At 38.4% G+C, this 21869-nt stretch overlaps 1 protein-coding gene across 3 annotated transcripts in view; it reads left to right on the plus strand.

Annotated features, from left to right (window-relative positions):
• The window catches only part of LOC139009544 (ribosomal protein S6 kinase alpha-5-like), a 121580-nt gene that overhangs the window by 11772 nt on the left and 87939 nt on the right, over nucleotides 1-21869 (plus strand). For all 3 annotated transcript variants that reach the window (XM_070413808.1, XM_070413815.1, XM_070413823.1), the window contains exon 2: nucleotides 17272-17343. In XM_070413808.1, the coding sequence (XP_070269909.1) occupies nucleotides 17272-17343 (72 nt within the window). The remainder of the gene's footprint in view (nucleotides 1-17271; nucleotides 17344-21869) is intronic.

Genomic DNA, 21869 nt, shown 5'->3' on the forward strand with positions numbered 1-21869 from the left:
CATCTGCATTTTTTTCTTATTTGGCTCCTTGATGTCGAGGCCAGCAAATGTGTGTTAAGTCCTTTCCATGCTTTGACTCTGATTTTTAGATCCCCTTCTCTGACCTCTAGGCCTTATGTGATTAGGTCAGGTCAGCCTAGATAACCTTTCTCATAATTGTCAACTGATTTGGGACCTTAATTATGTCTAATTACATATGCAAAGTTCCTTTATCACAAGAGTGGTATCTTATATTCACTTACTCAAGGGCCAGGAGGTCATGCAAAAGGTCATTGGGGTCATCTAGAAATCTGCCTTAGAATTCACAGATGGCAAACCAGAGGTGATGCATATGGGGTGGGCAAGAAAAAAAGGATCCTGTTTTATATAAAGTTTGAGATGTCTTTGACATATCTTAATGGTCATATCGTGATATTAGTCATGAATAATGAAAGCTTACTATGTGCTTGGTTCTGGAGAGGATTAAAGAGAGAGACTTAGCCAGACAGGAATGTGGGGCTTGGGGGTGGAAGTGTTATTTATTGTGGTTTTTAAGACAAACGATGCTAGAACATGCTTAAATACCGCTAGTTTGGATCCAGGACACACACACACACACACACACACACACACACAGATTGAAATTACACAGACAGGAGGGGATAGCTGACAGCATCAAGGTCCCTGGGAAGGGGGTCCTGGGGACGGGGTGATGGTGGTGGTGGTGGTGAGATTGGCCTCAGATAAGAGAAGGCCCACTGCTTCTATTGTAACAGGAGGGAGGATGGAGAGGATACAAGTGCATTTGTGAATTTGGTGGCAGGAAGATAGGGAAGTTTTGAGCTTATGGATTTTTTTCCTTCTCTGTGAATTGTGAAGAAAAGGCAATTCTTCATTCAAAAAGAAAAAAGTACCTTCATTGTTTTAAAATTGTTATTCTGGCCTTTTAAAATTCTTAGCTATAGAAAAACACACAAGTTGACAGAAAATGTACATGCTACCAGGTGAAACTTTACAGAATGCTGCAGAACAACTTAGAGAAAGGTTTTCAGGCACAGCCGTTGAAATGCTCTGTGCTTTCTATAGAGGTCAGTTCCTGAACATGTTCTCTAGATCATGCCAGAAGTCTTAGTAAGCATCATGTTCTTTTTCTTCTTTTCGAAGTGTTTTATATTTAGTTCAGTTCTAAGTTAAATTTATTTGGTACACATATTAGGGGGAGGGGGGGAGGAAAGGCTGTTTGTTACTAGTTTATAAGCATTAGTTTTCTTATTGACTCAGTTTTCATGTTGGCTCAATTATGTATTCCCAAAATCAGTCGGATTAAGTAAACATTACTGTTTTATACACCAAAAAAGTACAGTTAAGTCTTAAGGGTAGGTGACCCTGGCAATAAAAATGGGCTGCGTTGTTTTAAAGTGCACAGATATTAAATTTAACGTGTTCTGTCTCCAGCAGCATGCTGTCCAGAGACATGGTTTGAGGCTCAACCACAAATCTAAACAGCTTCAGAATAGCTTGCCACCTGGCAGTTAAAAGGAACTTAATGTGCTAGCTATTTAGCTTATTTTCAAGTTTACTTTCTAGAATTGAGCTAATTGGAGTCTGCAGACAGGGGTTAAAGATTTTAGATTTCAGAGTTATATATGTGCTGTCCAAACTATGCAGGACAACCCCTAAATTAAAGCTTATCTGGTGAATTGTTTTATAAGTGTATTTTCCCCTGAAAAAAAACTAAACTAGCAGAGGAAAGGTTTTTTTCTCACTGCATACAATTGTCACCTTTTGACTAAAACTAAATTAGTTCAAGAAGCTTATGTTGTTGTAATGTTGAGTAAGAAAAGGCAAGGGTTTTTAAATCCTTGCCAGAGGATATGTTTTTATTGAGTTGAGAGAGAGAGGAAGGGGCGTGGCGGGGGAGAGAAGAAAGGAGAGAAACATCAGTTTGAGAGAGAACCATTGATTGGTTGCCTCCCGGATGCATTTCAACTGGGGATTGTACCCACAACCTAGGTATGTACCCTCACTGGAAATCATTTGGTGCAATGGACGATGCTCAACTGACTGAATTACTGGCCAGAGTAAAAAGACAAGGTTTTATAAGAAAAATCTTTTGACAGCTTTATTAGGTTGGTCCCAACAAATTAGACACTAAACACATATTTCCTAGGTAGTATATTAAAAACAGATCCAAACATATTACTAGTAAATAAAGATGATTGAGTCAGATTGTGCTCTTACATCTCTTTTTGAAATCCTCCACTTCCTTTATTATTTTCTCTCCTTCCGCTGATCCTCAAACTCTTCTTCCCACAAACACAATCTAGTTTTTGCTGTTACTCCCTTTTCATCAGTTTTTGAAAGAGCAGTTTACACTCGCTGTTTCTCCTTCTTCATCTCCCCTTCACTCTTTGATGTACTGTGATACCAGGCTTTCACCTCAGTCCCTCCACCGAAACCTTCTCTAAAATGACTGTCTCCCTGATTTCCTAATCAGGTGGGACCGCCTCTGCTTGATCTTAACCTCTTTAGAGCAGTTGGTTCTCAAGTGTAGGTCCTGTCCTCCCTTTACTCAGTGACACTGCTCTTCCTCCTGGTTCTCTATCACTGACTGCCCCATCTCCCTCTTTCACTGTCCTTCATCCCTCTGTTTATGGCTTACATGTTGGTAATCCACTGTCTGCCTTCTTTTCTTATAATTGGGGAATCAAATATTATCAAGGCTTGACTACCATCCAAGTCTCTGTTTTTGCTTAGAACTCTTGAGTTTTTATTAGTTACTTCCAACTGCCTACTGAACATAAAACATTTGGATAGTTGAATAATGCTTTTTCCTCTAGCTTTCTGTATTTTATTCAGTGTCATTGCCATTCTCCATCCTGCTAGGACCTTTCCTCTACCTTACTTTCTCCCTGCCTACCAATTTGCTCTTCCAGTTGTATCTAACTCTGAAATATCTCCTTTATCTGCGCCTTGTTCTCCATCACCACTACATAGTCTTAGTTCAGTCTCTAACCTAATGACGATAGCTATCATTTATTGAGCTTTCTGTGTTAGGTACTCTGCCAAGCATTTTGCATGTCTCAATTCATTTTTTTTATATCTATCTATATAAAAGCCTAAGCGACTGGCTGACCGTTCGACCGTAGCTATGACACAAACTGACCACTAGGGGGCAGATGCTCAACACAGGAGCAGAAACCACAGGCATGGAAACATAGAATAGACTGATGAATCTCAGAGGGAAGGGGGGAGGGGAGAGGGGGGGAAGAGTTTAACCAAAGATCTTATAGGCATACTAGAGGCCCAGTGCACAAATTTGTGTACTGGTGGGGTCCCTCAGCCTGGCCTGCACCCTCTCACAATCCGGGACCCCTCCAGGGATTTCGGAGAGCTGGTTTTGGTTTGATCCTCGCAGGATAAAATGCTGAGATTATCTAAGAGAATTTTTAGAAAATACACACTGAAATATTAAGGGGTACAGATGCACGATGTGTGCAGAGTATTCTGAAGTAGATCAGAAAAGGTAAGTAATATGAGTGCGAGTGTGTATGTGTGTGAGTGTATGAGTACGAGAAAACAAATGTGGCAGAATGTTAAAAATTGATTATGAATATGGGAGTTGTCTGTTATTTTTGCAACTTTGGATTTTGAAATCATATATATATATGCCTAAGTGACCATTAGGACTGGTCGACCAGTCGCTATGATGCACACTGACCACCGGGGGCAGACTCTCAAAGCAGGAGCTTCCCCCTTGTGGTCAGTGCACTCCCACAGCCAACCTCCCTCGGCCCCTCCCCCCAGCCAGCCAACCTCCCTCGGCCCCTTCCAACCCCCCACCCCTGCTCGGCTGGTCCCCCCCATTGGCCCCGATCGGGGGGCTGGCCGGCCTACCTCCTGGTGTCCCTCCCTCCAGCCAGCTGGCCCCCTGATAGGCCTCAATGGCCGGCCAGGCTGAGGGATCCCACCCGTGCACGAATTTGTGCACCGGGCCTCTAGTTGTAAAATAAAACAAAATGTAAATGGCCAGGGAACACTATAATTATGTTTAGAAACATGAAACTTTTTATATGGCAACACAATTGTGCTGATACCCTTGACATAAAATTAGAAGTGTTAATTGCTTAACTTGGTTTCAGGGGAATGGGTTACGCAATTCATGTTTGAAATAAGCAGAGGAGGGGACAGTAGGGGAGTGGCGCTGGGCTGTAGAGCTCTAGGGCTTGTATTCCCTCCAGGGCACTTCTTGACCTTTTTCTTCTAAATCCCAGACTTATGGTCAAGAAAACGTAGTTAAAACTGAAGTAGAAGAGGAAGAGTGGGACAAGACAGGATGAATTTAGTTTCTCTGGTCCCCAGTGTTCATAGAATGAAATTAGATAGTTCACTCTGAGTTACTGTTAACTTTTTTAAAAAGTAGGGTTGTTCTTGTAAAACAAGTTGGCAGTAGCCCTATGAAAGTTTATAGTTGTAAGCACAAATGATTGCCAACTGATATTTGATTCAAAGCTGCTACATTTAAGTGTTAATAGAAACCAAATTGGCACTATTAGCAGCATGTAGTCTGGGAAATAGAGAAAAGGAAAAGGTGTTGATAAAGTACTTTCTCACAATAGAATTAAGTGTGGAGGTGACAGTAGAATTGCAGTGGGAAAATGAGGTTATGACTAAGGAGAAACAAAATGCTGCTTTCTTACATCACATTGAAAGCTGATCCTCTGGAATGTTACTTTGGACTATTAGAAACTGTTTTATTGCTTGCATGGAAGGTATAATCTAAAATATATTAACAAATACCAAAATAATTTTGCCATGCTGTAATGGTTTAAGTTTTTATCATTTATGTTTAATTTTTTGCTTGCCAAAATACTGAAGCATGACTTCTATTGTAAATGAAGGTATCAACTTAAGAATAAGGAAAGCCATGCGAGTGTAAATAATGGCGTTCTGTTCTTTGTCTAGATTTTGGTTTGAAGCATAATTATCTTTAAACTGTCTTATCGTAATTATAAACTAACACTAAAGGAACTTGCTTTTGAAAATAAGTCATAAAAACTTCCATGCAATACTTTTAATGTGCTATATTGTTCCCTAAATTATTTTTTTCTTCATATTTTTGTGTATATTAACTTGAGTCATATGGCATGGCCTGGAAATGGCCTATTTTTTTAAAGCTATATTTTATAATAAACAGTGGATTTTCTAATAATCTGACTATCGTAAAATTCCTTACTGTCCTTTGGCCATCATCATTTGGAAATCCCACAGACCTTTCACATACTTATTCTTAATTCATAAAGCTTATGTTCACCAAGTCCATACATACACACACATCTGCATATTAATGATACACTATTAAATCACTTGCTATTATGGCAAGGACAGAAGAACTTGTAACATTTCAGAATACATAAATAATCTATTGCTACAAAGTTGAAGAGCAATGTGCTTAGCTGATGCAGTGTAAGATGTATCAGAAATCTGTGCATTTTGAAAAATAAGTGTTAGAAGCTTTATATTGCCAAATAGAAGTATGTGACTTTTCTAAACAGTAAGCATTAATTTTGATAAGTAAATACATTTACTTAACCAAGTAAACATTAAGAAAATCCTTGTTGAATCTGAACATTTCTTCTTTATAATATTCATGTTTAAAAATGTTTTCATGTTTCTTACTTTATAGCACTAGTAATTATTTTCTATTGAGGTATAATTTACGTACAGTAAAAGTCACTCTTTTTGGCATACAATTTAGAGTTTTGGCAAATGAATACAGTTCATGTGGAACTTTTTGAAAATTGATCTTGTCTTTTACTATGAGCACTTTCTGATCTCATGGCTTCTATCATTTTAAACTTTAAAGATTGCACGACAGCTTTTTAGAATTTAATAATTTTAGCAATTTCCAGTGTTTTCACTTTGCTCTTAGTAGTATTAGTGAATAACGTATCAGGGAACTTACTTTTTCCTCTTTCCCTGATTTCAGTACCTTTGACTAGCCTTGATTGTTTCTGGCCTCGAATAATGCACCTACCTCTCTGTTGGCTTTCCACGTGAATTCCTTTCGAGTTCATCCTCCACACTACTGCTGGTGGTCTTTAAGGTGCAGAGTAGCTCATCTTTATCCTCTGCCTAAAGCAGCAGTTCTCAACCTGTGGGTCGCGACCCCTTTGGGGGTCGAACAACCCTTTCACAGGGGTCGCCTAAGACCATCAGAAAACACATATATAATTACATATTGTTTGTGTGATTAATCACTAAGCTTTAATCATGTTCAACTTGTAACAATGAAATTGGGGGTCACCACAACATGAGGAACTGTATTAAAGGGTCGCGGCATTAGGAAGGTTGAGAACCATTGGCCTAAAGTCTTTCATTGGCTCCCCATTGCCTTCAGAACAAAGTAGGCACTTTTTCAAATCTAACCCAGTCTTAGATGAATTGGCTCCTGCCTGTGTCTTGCTGTGCCTTCTTTCCCCTTCCTGCGCCTGCGTTACCTGCCTGCACCAATTGCAGGTTCCTAGATATGCTATGATCCGTCTTCTTGGTGCTTTTCTGTATGTGTTTCCTTCTGATGTTCAGGATTTTTTTCTACCATTAGCACTTAACTTCCCCAAACCCTCAGATGTGGTAAGATGCTCTCTTGTGCGCTCCTGGTCTCTCTGTCCCTCTTACCTCTAATGGGGCTTGTACCTTGGGGCTTTTTCACTGGCCTGAGTGTCTCCTCTTGACCCTGTGCTGCTTGGCATCACAGAGTGTGTCTGCTTCAGTCTCGCCAGTGCTTTGCACAATATCAGATACACGTCAGCATTCAGAATGCTTGTTAAATAAGTAGACTATGTAGTTATATGTAGAGTATGGTCATTACATAAAACCTATGAAATAGGTAAGAAGAAAAAAAATCTATTATCAGAGCCGTGGGCATCAGAATTCCTCATATGGCAGGAACTGCCCTGGGGGCATTGCCTTAATATCAAGTTCACTTAGGGATGTGAGTGTGGATGGTAGCAGTGGCCAAGAGGTCAGAAAAGGGAAGCGGCTGGACAGGAAACAAGGGGAAAGATTAGTTGATTTTGTTCCTCATAGGGGAGGGGAGAGAGAAAAGAAGAAAAGTCAGGAAAATGATGGGAGGCCGAGAGCCAGGAGAGATAATGACCTCCTCCCCCAAGGGTGGAAGATGGAGAGATTAAGAATAACCTTACTTCTGCCCGGCCAGCGTGGCTCAGTGGATTGATTGTTGTCCCATGCACCGAGTCGCTGGCTTGATATCCGGTCAGGGCATATGCCTGAGTTGAGGGCTCGACCCCCTGTGTGCGGGAGGCAACCAATCAATCGATGTTTCCAGCTTCTCTCCCTCTTCTGTCCTCTCCCTAAAGAAATCAATAAAAACATATATATATTTTTTAAAAAGAATAATCCTACCTCTAATTCCCTTCTCTTAGGAATTGATAGGAACCTTGGGGGAGTGGGAGGCTTTGGCTCTGTGGGCTTTGAGTCCATTTAGCTTAGATGATAAAGAACTGACATGCCCCAGCTAATAAGGATACATGCACAAGAAAAAACTGGAAATGAATGCACAGAAGGAGGATAGTTAGTATTAGGATGTGGGGTTACAATCGCCCCACCCCTGAGACTTTCTCTGTTATAGATCATAATAAAAGTTTTAAAAAGATAAATGTGATCTTTTTCACACCAGTATTTGGAAACTAGAGGTTAATGTTGATTTCTTCAATACTGAAGGTGCTAGAAAGGGGAAGGTGAAACCAATTATTGAGGAATAGGGAATTTGGGCCAAGACTGAAACTCCTTTCTTTACCAAAAACAGGAACTTTTTGATTAACTTGTTAGGCTTTGTTTCCTTTTTTTTTTTTTTTCAATTGATGAGCTACTGTTTCAAAGAGAAAAAAAATACCTGAAAATTGGACAAGGTTTTGTGTAGGCAGTGTTTAAGTTTTAGAAATTGATGGTGTTCTGTAGATCCTAGATTTATAATAAATTATGGCCTATTTCGGTTTCAGCTGAAACAGCTGTAAGTTTATCTTCTTCCTATTGCATTTACAACTAAACCTCACAATGTCGCTTTTTGTAATTGTTCTCCTTTTCTTCTGAAATGAAAAAATAGAAAACCATTGACAAGGTAACAGTATACTACTGTTGTGTCATATATATTGCTGTTAATGACGTGTTCCTGGATGGTGGCAAATAGGATTTAATGCTGGATCATTATGTTGTTGGTTTCTTTTTGTGCTCTGATGTCATGCATATAGCTATAATTATAATCATGAAAGACTGATGTATAAACCCAAGTGACACTTTCTCAACTTACGGTGGGAATACAAATAAGTACATAAAATATTTGTGTGGAGTTAGACTGGATCTTGGTTCAGCAACCTTGGTACTTGAGTTCTGGCTGAGAAAGAATTCAGAGCCAAGACTCAAATACAAGCAAAAGTTTATTTAGAAAGTCACAGAGGTAGAAGAAGTGAGCCCACTGAGCAGCATGGGCTCAGGGAACAAGTTGCAGAGGGATACTTGATTAAATCATTGGCCATTGCGGATTAGCTTAATCCCAGAAGGGAGAAGGTTAGAGGGGGGAGCTGAAAGTCCTAGGTTTTTTTCTAGCAACCAGCCACCCATCCTGAAGCTATCTAGGGGCTGGGCTCCAAGCCACCAGTTATCTCACTAGCATACAAAAGACACACCACCAATCTGGAGATTCCTAAACTTTAGGAGTTGTATGCTAGGAATTAGGGACAAAGATCAAATATACAGGGTCTTCCCCACAAATGTATAAACACTGTAACAGCTGACAGCTCAATTTTGAAAATGAAATGTATTTTAATAAACACTGCTTTTTATAATTATTCAAAGTGTGTGTATACATTTTGGGGGGACACACTATATGTCTCATTGTACCACAGTTTAATGTCATTGATAATCAGTTTTTTATCAGACATCTTGTTTTTTCTTGGACTCTATGTCCTGTTCATTCTCTAACCATTTCTCTGGCTCTTTTTCTTCTTGCATCCCCACTCCTCATTGTTAATACTTAACCCTTCTTTTCTGGTGGTCTCCTGAGAACCTTTCTTCTACAAGTGTTAGCCATTGTCCGTCTTCTAAAATCCTTGTGTATTTTAAGGGAGAAAAAATGACTTTTTTCTCTATCTTTCTAAGTTCTCAATTGACATCCCTGTTACAAAAGACATTAACAGGAAGAAATATACAAATTTATATAATATCAGTTTTATATGACACGGGAGCCTTCATAAAGAAAGGACCCGAAGAAGCCGTTAAACCTGAGCATTTTCATATTAGCTTTGCTTAAGAGTGGAAAGTTGTGGAAAGGGGTATGATAGGACAAAGGGTCTGAGGCAAGTGTAGCAAACTGGGGGACACTTAGGAAGGCCTGTTTGTTCAGGCTCCTGTCTGTGTCCCTTGTCTTCAGAGATAAGGATGCTTTTTTCCTCTGGGTAGAGGGAGGGCACCTGGCACAGGAAGGGCTGATGACCTGCTTCAGGCGAAGGTCAGAGAGTCCTTCCTGCACATGCTGTTCTCAAAGTCCTTTGGCTTAAAACAACTCAGTATGCCAAGGTGCTCTATTTGGGGGTAGCCTGACCTGAACCCCATCAGCATTCTGTCTTCTCTGCAGAACTTTAGTTCCTTGTCTAGAACGGCCTGCATGGCAGCCCTTTTAGGCTGTCCTGCCATCACCTCCAAATCAGTGTTGAAACCCCACAACTTCCCTTTCAGCTTTCCCCTTCAACTTCCCCTTTCAGCAAAACTCTTGTCAGTTGTTGTTTCTACTCAGACCAGACCCTCTCAACACACATCTAGTTTATTGCAGTCACCTCACCATCTTTTAGCATTAGTCTTTCCTTGCTCTGTCCACATGGCACCTTAGAGCCAGAGTAGTTTTTCTAAAACCTTACTTTCTTCGTGTCAGGACCCAGCATTGTTTAGGGATTCAATTAAACCAATTGATTTGGCATTCCAGGTTTTGAATCATCAAGTTTCGTGTACTTATTTGATGTTATATTTGTGCTGCTGTCCCCACATAAACCAATAATAGCCACTAGAACAGGCCTCTTATTACTCCCTACGACTAAAATACTTATTTGTACTTAGGCTCTTGCTCTAGCTATTCTTCAGGCTCAGAATTCCCTAGCTGTTGTTTCACCTTTGCCATTTCTGATCTTGTACTGCTAAAGACCTGACACCTGTTCAGGTGCTAGTAGGCACTCCGAGTATGTGTGAAATGAGTGAATGAGAGCCTGTATTCTCAATGAGCATTTCTAACTAGCTTCGCATAATAATGATATTCCTCTTAATGTCCACGGAAGCCACACTCCTTTGTATTAAATTATATTTCTCATAGCTCATTGCAAGTTTAATAACATTAATTTATTGAATAAAATCTGGTATGTGAGTGCCTTACTCATATACTAAAAAACTTACTTGAAATGGCATCAAAAGCATTTTCTTTATTTCTATTTTAATTGTAAAAGTGCTTTTTAATTAAGCCTTTTCTTAGTTTTAACACAAGTGACTCATTAGATCTAATCATGTGGTTTTACTGATTGTTTCCTCCATAAGAGTGGGAAGTTCCAAGTTAAATATCTCACAACTTAGTAAGTTGATCATAGGTAATATGCATTTATGAATTACATTTGGTAATAGAATTGCCTAGAAAGTTGAATGAGAAGCCATTTATTAATCATAGGTTTATGGCTAAGATCCTGGAAGAATTTGCTAAAGATTAATAATAACTATCTTTGAATGGTGGGAATATGGGAGATTTCCTAGGTCTACTTTAGGCCTACTAATATTGTCTATTTAAAAAAAAAAAACCTACCATGAACCTAGATTATTTAATAACATTAATAACAATACAAACAACAAAGCTATTTAAATTTGGGAGGAATGACAATTATCCTGTTAGTCTAAATTTATTATTTTAAAAATTACATTAGTCATATTTTCCCACATTGCAGATAACCCTATTAATATTATACATGCAGTTGATGGAATCTGGTTATAGTGTAAGAAACCAAGTATTTTTATATTCATTGATAATACAAGATTTTTTCTTTTCTGCTATTAATAATTCAGACTTTTCTAAAGGGAGTCATCTAAATATTGAAATTTGTTTGAGTTTTGACAAACTTAAAAAAATATTCACTAACTTCTTGTAAAGGGCTAAAATTTAATCTTAAAAGTGATTTCCTAACCAGAAAGAATGCGTTATAGGATAACACTAATTAAGAAGTGAAGGATTTTCAATGGGATAGTTTCAGATACTTTATTAAGAAAAAAAATGGTTAAAATTGCTTTGTTGAAAGCATTAAAACTGTTCACACCTATCTTTTCTAAATGAATAAACTTAGTAATGCATTATTATAAATACTTTTCGTGGGAGGAGATTGTCTAAGCTGATTAACGATAAGAGATAGGCATAAAGTAGACCTTGAAAAGTTTAAAAATATTTGTTTTAGTCCAGGTTTACTAATATTTAACAACTCATATGATGAGGGCTTCAAAACAGATGTCAGATATAAATAACTGATATGGTCATACTGCTATGCACCCAACTAAATAGCTCTAGTCTCAGTTTTTAAAGTTTGTTGAAATTTTTTGTTAATTTCTACATTTGTGAAGAGTTTTCACTAGGCATTGTTTCTGTAGGAAGGAATTAATCATTTTAGTTAGGATATAAGGGTTGAGGGTGTGGTTTTAGTCCCAATTAAGCTATTATAGTCAGAAATTCAGAAATTCCCGAACTCTGCCCAGCCATTCTACTCTTAGCCCCCAAGAGTCATAATGGAACTGTCTGCAAGGAACAGTTGCCAGTGGAACTCAGAGTACTACATTAAAGCTGTGCCAACTTCTAGCACACCAGTGTAGAACTCTTCTTAAATTTAAGTGGCATTGGTACATGCAGTTTAGGCTTAAGCCCTAATGAGGACTCCTACTTCCCTCCCAACTATTTAGAATCCTGGGACCAGCATGTTGAGGTGTCTTAGTTAGAAGGTTAGAGGGGAGAACAAACTAGTGAGTAAACACCAAGTCCCCAAAAAGCCTCTAATCTCTAGTTAACTGACTACTGTATATAGTGGAGAAATGCAAGAGAATGGCCATTCGGCCCCAGGGGTCAGTCCAGGTCAGAATTTGAGGCAAAAAAAAAACCAGATCTTGTTGGACTCCACCTACTACCCAGTCAGAATTTTGTATTGTGGAATACTCAGATTAGTAACCTCTCTTACCTTTAGGGAGAACTAGATAAGGAGATGGACAGAGGCATACCTGGCACAAGAAAAGGAGCTCCTACAACCACAATAAAATACCACTCACTTTCATGTATGAAGACAGTGGACAGTTCTGTTTCTCAATATAGTACAAGTCCAAGGCATGCAGGTAATAACTCCACATCATATGATCAAAATACTATTTTGGACTTTACTAAGGCATGTAATGACTCAGGCATGCAGAAGATTTCTGTAATTGGCTGATGTTTATTTCACCTCTAGTGTGAAGTAAATTATGTAAATATTTTAAGCCTTGTTCTAATAAACATTAGTATTGTTGCTAGGATGTTTGAGCTCTTGATCTTAGGTTAACAGTTTAATGAAGAGAAATGTGATTTATTTTTAGACTTTCATGCTTGAAGGCTTCTAATTACAATGGCAAATAATACTAGCATAGAAATGAGAACCATTTGGACATCTAGACTCACATGCTTTAATATGTTTTTCTGATTGCTTAGGATTCTATATGGTATTTCTTTTTTCTTTTCTTTTTTATTATCTTAAGTTTTACATATGTCTCCTTTTTCCCCAATTGACCTGCCCCCCAGCCCCCAACCATTCTCACCCCAGGCAAGCCCCCTCTGCTCCAGTGTCTGTGTCCATTGGTTATGCTAATATGCATGCTTACAAGTCCTTTGGTTGCTCTCTAACCCCACCCCCCCCTTGCCACCTCCCCTGCCATTTGTCTCTGGGTCTATTTTTGTTCATCAAATTATGTTGATCATTATATCCCACATATGAGTGAGATCATGTGATATTTATCTTTCTCCGACTGGCTTATTTCACTTAGCATAATGCTCTCCAGTTCCATCCATGCTGTTGCAAATGGTAAAAGTTCCTTCTTTTTTATAGTATAGTGGCATAGTATTCTATGGAGTAGATAGTTTTTTAATCCGCTCATCTGCTGATGGGCACTTAGGTTGTTTCCAAATCTTAGCTATTGTAAATTGTGCTGCTATGAACATAGGGGTGCATATATCCTTTCTGATTGGTATTTCTGGTTTCTTGGGATATAGTCCTAGAAGTGGGATTACTATACTGGGTCAAATGGGAGTTCCATTTTTAACTTTTTGAGGAAACTCCATACTGTCTTCATTTCTTTTTATGTGTTTTGTCTTTAACACAATGAAAAAAACTTTATAGTTAATAAATATTCCTCCCATGCCTAGATATAATAACACTACCTACTGATTTATTTCTATACTTGAGGCCTGATGCATGAAATTCATGCAAGAGTAGGCCTTCCTTCCCTCTGGCACCCAGGACCCAGGCTTCCCTCCGGCCACCGGCAGGCACCGAGGACCCGGGCTTCCCTCGTAGCCCCAGCTTTGTCTGGAAGGTCGTCCGGAAGGACGTCCAGTTGGACAGCCAGTCTAATTAGCATATTACGCTTTTATTATTATAGATGTGTGAGCACTTACCTTGCCTAACAGATGTAATATAAAAGAAATAATCGTATGGATATCAAGTTCAAGATCCCTAAGATGGGCCTATATCATACACCTTTTCAATTTTATTTTACTCTTTGAAGTTAAATTGCTATTGCAGTAGTTGAAGTTAAAGTAGAAACTACTGTTGTTGATTGTAAACAGACCTTTGCTTCTTATGTCAGAATAAAACCCCTTACCAGAGAACTTATTTGCAAAAAAAAAAAGCAAACAAAAAACACCACACACACACACACACACACACAACCAAACTATAAAATCTGGATTTAATACAAAAAGCAACTATTTAAGGCACTTGAGAGGAAACAGAGCTGATAGGTGGAGGAAGGGAGCTATAGCAAATAATTTTGCCTTTTCACTTTTAGCTTCAAGCTAAGTACAGTCCATAACTGTGGGGATTCTGGTGGAAAAACAATAGTCTCTCTGGCCAGGGAAACTAGAAAACTGAAACCAGTCAACCTTGACCACCGAAGATAGTGGAGGAATCCCAGAAGGAGAAGAGCTAGAGAAGGGAGAGTTCTCAAATTTTGTGTATACACATCTGTGAGTGACTTCTGAATTAAGCATGGATACAAAGACTCAGAACAGCCCATCTAAAGACAAAAAAAAATCTGTACCTGGCTAAAGCTGCGTCCTAAGAAACAGGAGCCAAACCAAGGTATTTGCCTGCTAAAACAAACGAACAAAAAACCCAGCTATCATTGGAGAAAAAATAATAATCTAGAGTCTTCACAAATAAACATTTATAATATTAAGGGTACAATTGAAAATTACCCTATATATGAAGAATTAAGAAAATGGAACATATCCCAAGAGGAAAGAAAATCAACTGAGTCCTACCCTGAGATGAATGAGGTACTGGCAATAAGAGACAAGAATTTTAAAGCAGCTATTACAATATCTTCAATGAAGTAAAACAACATGCTCTCAGTGAATGAAAAAAATAAATCAGATAAATAGAAACAATGAAAAAAAAGAATCAAATGTAAGTTTTAGAAATGAAAAATACAATATTTGAAATTAAAAATTCACTGCATGGATTTAACAGTTCAGAAGGAAAAGTAACTGAACTTAAAGACAGAACAATATAAATTAATGTGAAGAACAGAGAAAATATATTGGGGGGGGGGGAATGAATATAGAGTCCCAGGGACCTCTTAGGTAATATCAAACAGTCCAACATATGTAATTGGAACCTCAGAAGGAGAGGAGAGAGAGAATGGGATAGAAAACAAATTTTGAACATTCCCCAAGTTTGATGAAAACCAGAAATGTACAGATATAATAATACTCAATAAATATAAGACTCAATGAACCCAAAGAAGTTTGCATCAAGTCACATTATGGCAAAACTGTTGAAAGCCAAAGATAAAGAGCAAAGGTTGGAAGCAGTAAGAGAAAAGACACATTTCAAACAGAGAAGCAAGGACCCATTTAATGAATGATTTCACCTCAGCAACTATGGAGGCCAAAAGTAAATGGAAGAACTAGTTTATGTAAAGTGCTGGAAGGAAAGAAAAAAGCCTATCAATTCAGAATTCTATATTAAAAGGAAATATCCTTCAAGTATCAAGATGATTCCAGAATTAGATAGTGGTGATGATGGCACAACCTTGTGAATATACTGAAAAAAGAAAAAAGAAACTGGCTTATATACCTTAAAAGGATGAATTTAATAGTATGTGAATTATATCTCAATTTTTTTTTTTAAATGAAGGACAAGAAAATTTTTTCACATAAAAGAAAACTCAGACATTTCTACACTGCAAGAAATGTCAAAAGAAGTTCAAAGTTGAGGAAGAGTGATACCAGATGGAATTTTGGATTCTTAGAAGAAAAAGATCACCAGAAAATGATAAATATCTGCAGAAATGCAAAAGTCTCAATCTTTCCTCTTAATTTCTTTATAAATTGTATCATATAGGCAAAACTTGACATTGTCTTGTGCAATGTGTAGCATATAAAATACGTTATCATCCCATATAATATACTAGAGACCTGGTGAATGAAATTCGTGCATTAGAGGCTGGGGGGTTCCTCAGCCTGGCCTGCGCCCTCTCACAGTCTGGGATCCCTTGGGGATGTCTGCCTTCTGGATTAGGCCCAATCCCTCAGGGCCAGCAGTCAGACATCCCTCTAGCAGTCCGGGGCTCTCGAAATCCGGGACCCCTCCTTACCACCTGCCTGCGGCGGTGGCGGGAGAGGTTCCCGCCACTACTGTTGTGCTTGCCAACCGTGAGCCCGGCTTCTGGCTGAGCAGTGCTCCCCCTATGGGAGCACACTGACCACCAGGGGGCAGCTCCTGTATTGAGTGTCTGCCCCCTGTTGGTCAGTGTGTTTCATAGCAACCGGTCGTTCTGCCGTTTGGTCGATTTGCATATTAGAATTTTATTATATAGGATAACAACTATTCCATAAAGGATGATTGTGAGGCTTCTATATTTTAAGTAAAATGGTACAGTACTAACTATAAGAGGACTGTGAATAGTTAGAAACATAAGTTATAATCCTTAGAGCAACAACTACACTAATCAAAGTGGTAGAGCTAAAATGCCAGTGTGAAAACAAATGAAATTCTAAAAAGCATTCAGATGACTCTTTTTTAAAGTCACGAAAGTAATTACATGGAAACAAACAACAGAAAAGGTAACTTAAAACAAATAATAAGCCCTGGCCGGGTAGCTTAGTTGGTTAGAGTATCATCCCAATACACCAAGGTTGTGGATTCATTCTCTGGTCAAGGCACGTAGAAGAATCAACCAATGAACCCATAAATAAGTGGAACAACATATTGATGTTTCTCTCAACCCATAAATAAGTGGAACAACATATTGATGTTTCTCTCTCTCACACACACACACACACACACACACTCTCTCTCTCTATCTCTTTCTCTTTCCCTCCTTCCCTCCCTCCCTCCCTCCATTCCACTCTGTCTAAAAATAAATGGAAAAAATATCCTTGGGTGAGAATTAACAACAAAAAAGGTTTTATTGTAATGTATAGTATACAGAAAATTACAGAAAACATATCTGTGCACTTTAAAAATCCTATATAGTAAAAGGGTAATACGCAAATTGACCTAATGGCAGAACGACTGGTCGCTATGACGTGCACTGACCACCAGGGGGCAGACGCTCAACACAGGAGCTGCCCCCTGGTAGTCACTGCGCTCCCACAGGGGGAGGGCCACTCAGCCAGAAGCTGGGCTCATGGCTGGCGAGCGAGCGCAGCGGCTGTGTTGGGAGCCTCTCCTGCCTCTGTGGCAGTGCTAAGGATTTCTGATTGCCGTCAGTCAGACATCCCTGAAGGGCCCCCGGACTGCGAGAGGGCGCAGGCTGGGCTGAGGGACCCCACTCCCCCCCCTCCCCCAGTGCATGAATTTTCGTGCACCGGGCATCTAGTCAATTATAAAATGAACACAGGTTTAACCACTCAAGTCAAGAAATAAAACATTGCTGGTGTCTCAGAAGCCCCTGTGGGGCCTCCTCCTGTTGCTGATCCCTTTAATTGTTTCTTTTTTTCTCTTTGTTTTTTAGCAAATTTAACAGGACATGCAGAGAAGGTGGGGATTGAAAATTTTGAGCTCCTGAAAGTCCTAGGAACTGGAGGTAAGTCTTGAGTTAGTTCTTTTTGGGGAAAAAAAAAAAAAGTACTTGTTATTCCTATGACAAAGGATTGATATTTCCAGTATAGAAATCAGCTGAAATTTAAAAAGCATACGGAATTCAACAGAACTGTCAAAGAACCTGAACAAATGATTCACAGAAGAAATACAAGAGGCAGAATTTGAAAGAATTAGCAAGGATTTAGAAAAATCAATCCCTGCTGTTGGGAATGTAAATTAATTCAGTGTTTACATAGGAGACAATGTTAAAGAAATCACTAACATTTATAGAGAACTTGTTACTTGCCAAGTACTCCATTAAGTGCTTTATACTGATTGGCTCATTCAATCCTCAATTTTATTGTTATTCAGTGATCATCATTTTGAATAATGAAAAGCTCAAGACCCTTTAGAAACCTAACAATATGAGTTTGGTTAAATGGAACATGGATCTATATGTCCTATAATTAGTACAATAAGATTGAAAGATATGTATTTACTAACATTTTTAAAAGCTGCTATAATGTAGTAAGTTACAAAAAAAGACAACAGAAGAGAATGTACAATATACCATTTCCATAATATTGAAAAATTATGTATATCAATATCTATGTGTGTGTACATATGTAAAAAAAAATCTCTGGTATACAGACTAATAACAGTGGTCATCCCTGGGTGGTGGGATTTTAAATGATACTGATTTTCTGCTTTATACTTTCTGTGTCTTCTGAATTCTTACTACTGCTGTTTTTACTGCTTAAGAGTCAGGGCCTCATAGGTGTCTGAGATCCCTACATTTAGAAGAGCCCCACGTTTGGTTTAATGCTCTGCTTTCACTGTTCTAAAATTCTAGATAATTCAGGAACAAACCACCCCACTTTTTCATTTTGCACGGTCCCTCCCCCCCCCCGCCCCCCACCCCCCACCCCCACCGCGCCACCGCGCCACGTAGCTTGTCAGAACTGCAGTGTCTCTTTAGCCCTCCCCCTGGAATGTGCTGCTCTGCTGGGAGAACTTACCACTTCATTTTTCCTTCCTTCAGGTGGAAGTGAAAAGCAGGCCTTTACCTCTCTTTTTCCATCCTTAGCAGGCCTGTTGTCTCTTTCCCTGGAAGGGGAGAGAGAACCTTAGGGGACAGACCATTTTTCTTCCCCACTAAAGTTTAGCTTCAAGAAGTACCAAAGAAAGTCTTACAAACATGATCTTACTGTGAAGAAGAAGCAAGGCATCCTGAGTGAAAGAAGTGGAAACAATAAGCAGAATTAGACCCATAGGGACTATTGGAATTATTAAATGTGAAATATGATATACATGTTTATATGGTTTTAAAATTCGAGATTTGACAGTAATATTAAGGAACAAGGCATGCTAAAAAAATGACCAGACAGATATGAAAAAGAACCAATAGAGCTTCCAGAGTGAAAAAACAATTCAAATTATACATTTAGTAGGTGTTTTACTAGCAACTGAGATATAGTTCAAGAGAGAAAGAGCAAATTGGGAGATGAATTTGAGGAAAGTATGCAGAACATAGAATGGAGAAAAAAGAGATGGCATCTATAAAAGAGATTAAGATAAGATAGACAATAGCTGAAAATTTACTAAGATTGATTGAACATATGAATTTGCAGGTTCAGGAAACAGAGCGAATCACAAGCAGACAAGTATAAATAAATTATTTTTTTTAATTCTCACCCAAGGGTATGTTTTTATTGATTTTAGGGAGAGAGAGGAAGAGAGAGAGAAACAATTGATATGAGAAACATCCATTGGCTGCATCCCATATGTGTCCCAACCATGGATCAAATCTGAAATCTAGGTTTATGCCCTAACTGGGAATTGACCCACAACCTTTTGGTGTACAGGATGATGCTCCAACCAACTGAGCTACTAGCCAGGGCTAAAGAAGTTCTTATATAGATACATCATAGAGAAACTGATGAACAGATACCCTAAAGGTAGCCAGGGAGAAGACTTATTTATGAAGGAGCAATAATTAGATTAATGACATTTCCAACAGTGACCATGAAACCCATAGGAGAGTGGAAGAATATCTGCTAAATGCCCAGACAAAAAAAACTGTCAATTTAGAATTATATACCCAGCAAAACTTTTCCAGAAGTGAGAGCAAAATAGACATTTTCAGATATACAAAAGCTGGGTGTGTTTTTTACCAGTAGGTCCTCATTAAAATTTTTTTCTAAAAGATATAGCTATAGGGAGAAGAAAAGTGATCTCAGGAGAGTTTCTGACATGCAGAAAGGATTCATGAGCAAAGAAAATCTAAATAATATTGTCTGTGTGAAAGCATGGTCGTAATGTCGAAATTGTGGTGGTAAAAGTAGCAAACTGAAATATTAGACAAAAGTAGCATATAATTTTGTATATGATAGGAGTGATGTTCTGAGATAGTGTTCCTCAAGCTTTATCATGCACATGAAACTTGAATGTGTAAATTACCACACTGATTGAAAAAGAAAAAAATACCTGAACAGTCCTATGACTCTTAAAGAAATTGGTCAGTAAGCAAGTCTTCCTAATAGGAAAACACTTGATACAGTTTTAAGAGTGAGTTCTGACAAACATTAGAGACATAGATCATTTTAATCTTCTGCAAACTCAGAGAACAGAAAAAGTTGGATTATCTCCTCCAATTTATTGTATGAGGCCAGTAGTATAACCTTGATTCCAAAAAACAGATAAAGAGAGTGTGAGGAAGGAATATTATAGGCCAGTTTAATATAAAATTTGTAAAGTCAAACCTCGTGTGTATTTTCTTTCCACACATTGGGGCTCTGTCTCATTATCTGCCTCAACTTTTTGAGTGGTTTGATCACAGGTCTTAAAGGTAATTCTTTAAAGGTGAGGAAAGAGTTTACCAATAACATTTTACTTTTGTATTTCCATTTTATGCTTCTCTGCTGTTCTATATATAATTGGTGTACTGTTAGCCATGGATACTGCTCTTCCTCTTTGTCAGCTGCAGTATACTTGCTTAAAGACGATGGAATAATTATGAAATGTCACTGTAGGTATTCCTATATTTAAAAATCACAGTTTTGATGACTAAATGGAGTAGGTGGAAACTTTTATTATGAATATAATAAAATATTAATTTTTATTCAAAATTTCACCACTAATCTTCAGTTTCATTACCTTTTTAAGATAACTTTTTACAGCACTGTTAGAATAATAGAAGTCTTTGTGTCATGTCAGGTTTTCTATGGAAGTGAAACTGAAAACACTTCTGATAAATTGATTTTTATAAATTTTACACTAGAAAAATGCTCTTCATCCAATATCTTGAAGACTTTGTGGAATATTGGAATAGAAAAGGTTTACTTTTTGATGTGATACTTACATGCATGTAATATTCATGAAAAAAATTGTCTTTTACTCAGAGTATTGATTTATTTATCTTGTTTCTTTTGGTCTATCACTAATTGGTTGATCAGTTTCCTAAGCAAGAGACGTGGGAATAATTTTTGATCCTTCTCTATTTTGGCCTTTTTTATTTTGTTTTCCACAGAATCCTATCTTTTTTCTATCAAAATGATCCTTAGAATAACCTTTTCTTTTCTGTCCCTAGTGCCATCACTCATATTACTTTATATATGCATTGTTTTTATTGTTCTCTTAACTGGTCTGCCTTCCTGCAAGTTTCCTATTCCATTTTATGTACTTTATACATATCCTGTTATAAAATAATATGCAGCCACATTAAAACTCAGCATTATTGCTCTATTCTCCAGTTTTCAGAACTTACAGTGCCATTTTTTTCCCAGTTAATTTTTCAAGTCCAAATCTTTTTGTTGTTGTTAATCCTCACCTGAGGATATTTTTCCATTGATTTCTAGGGAGAGTGGAAGAGAGAAGGAAAGACAGAGAGAAACATTGATGTAAGAGAAACACATTAATTGGTTGCCTCCTGCATGAGCCCCAACCAGGGCCCAGGCCGGAGAGGAGTCTGCAACCAAGGTACGTGCCCTTGACCCGAATCGAACCCAGGAGGGGACTCTCTATCCACTGAGCGAAACTGGATAGGGCAAGTCCAAAATCTTATTAAAGATTTTTATATTTTTAGAGAGGAAAGAAGAGAGAGAGAAACATCGATGTGAGAGTGAAAAATCGATGGGCTGCCTCCTGCACCCCCGCCTTCCGGGGATTGACCCCACAGCTCCGGACATGTGCCCTCACTGGGAATAGAACTGGCAACCTTTTGATGTACTGGATGACGCCCAACCAATGGAGCCACACCGGCCAGGGCTCAAGTCCAAATTCTTGCCTTGCTTTCAGGCTTAGCTCTGTTTTCTCCTGTCTTTTCTCCAGTTACCATCATATTCTGCTTACTTTCTTGTTCAGTTAATTTTCCTCACTCCCCTACAGTTATGTGTACTTTCCCATCCTCTGATGCCCAGCCTTGTCTTGTTCTCTCATTTTCATGCTCCTCCTCTTTTCTGCCTGTCCAGATCCTGCCCAGATTGCTTCATTCTCTGAATTGTGCCACTGAAGCTCTTTTGTAGAAAATGC

The sequence above is a fragment of the Myotis yumanensis genome, unplaced genomic scaffold (assembly GCF_028538775.1).
Source record: "Myotis yumanensis isolate MYYU_CA2020_CCGP unplaced genomic scaffold, mMyoYum1.0.hap1 SCAF_1, whole genome shotgun sequence".
NCBI classification, from domain to species: domain Eukaryota; kingdom Metazoa; phylum Chordata; class Mammalia; order Chiroptera; family Vespertilionidae; genus Myotis; species Myotis yumanensis.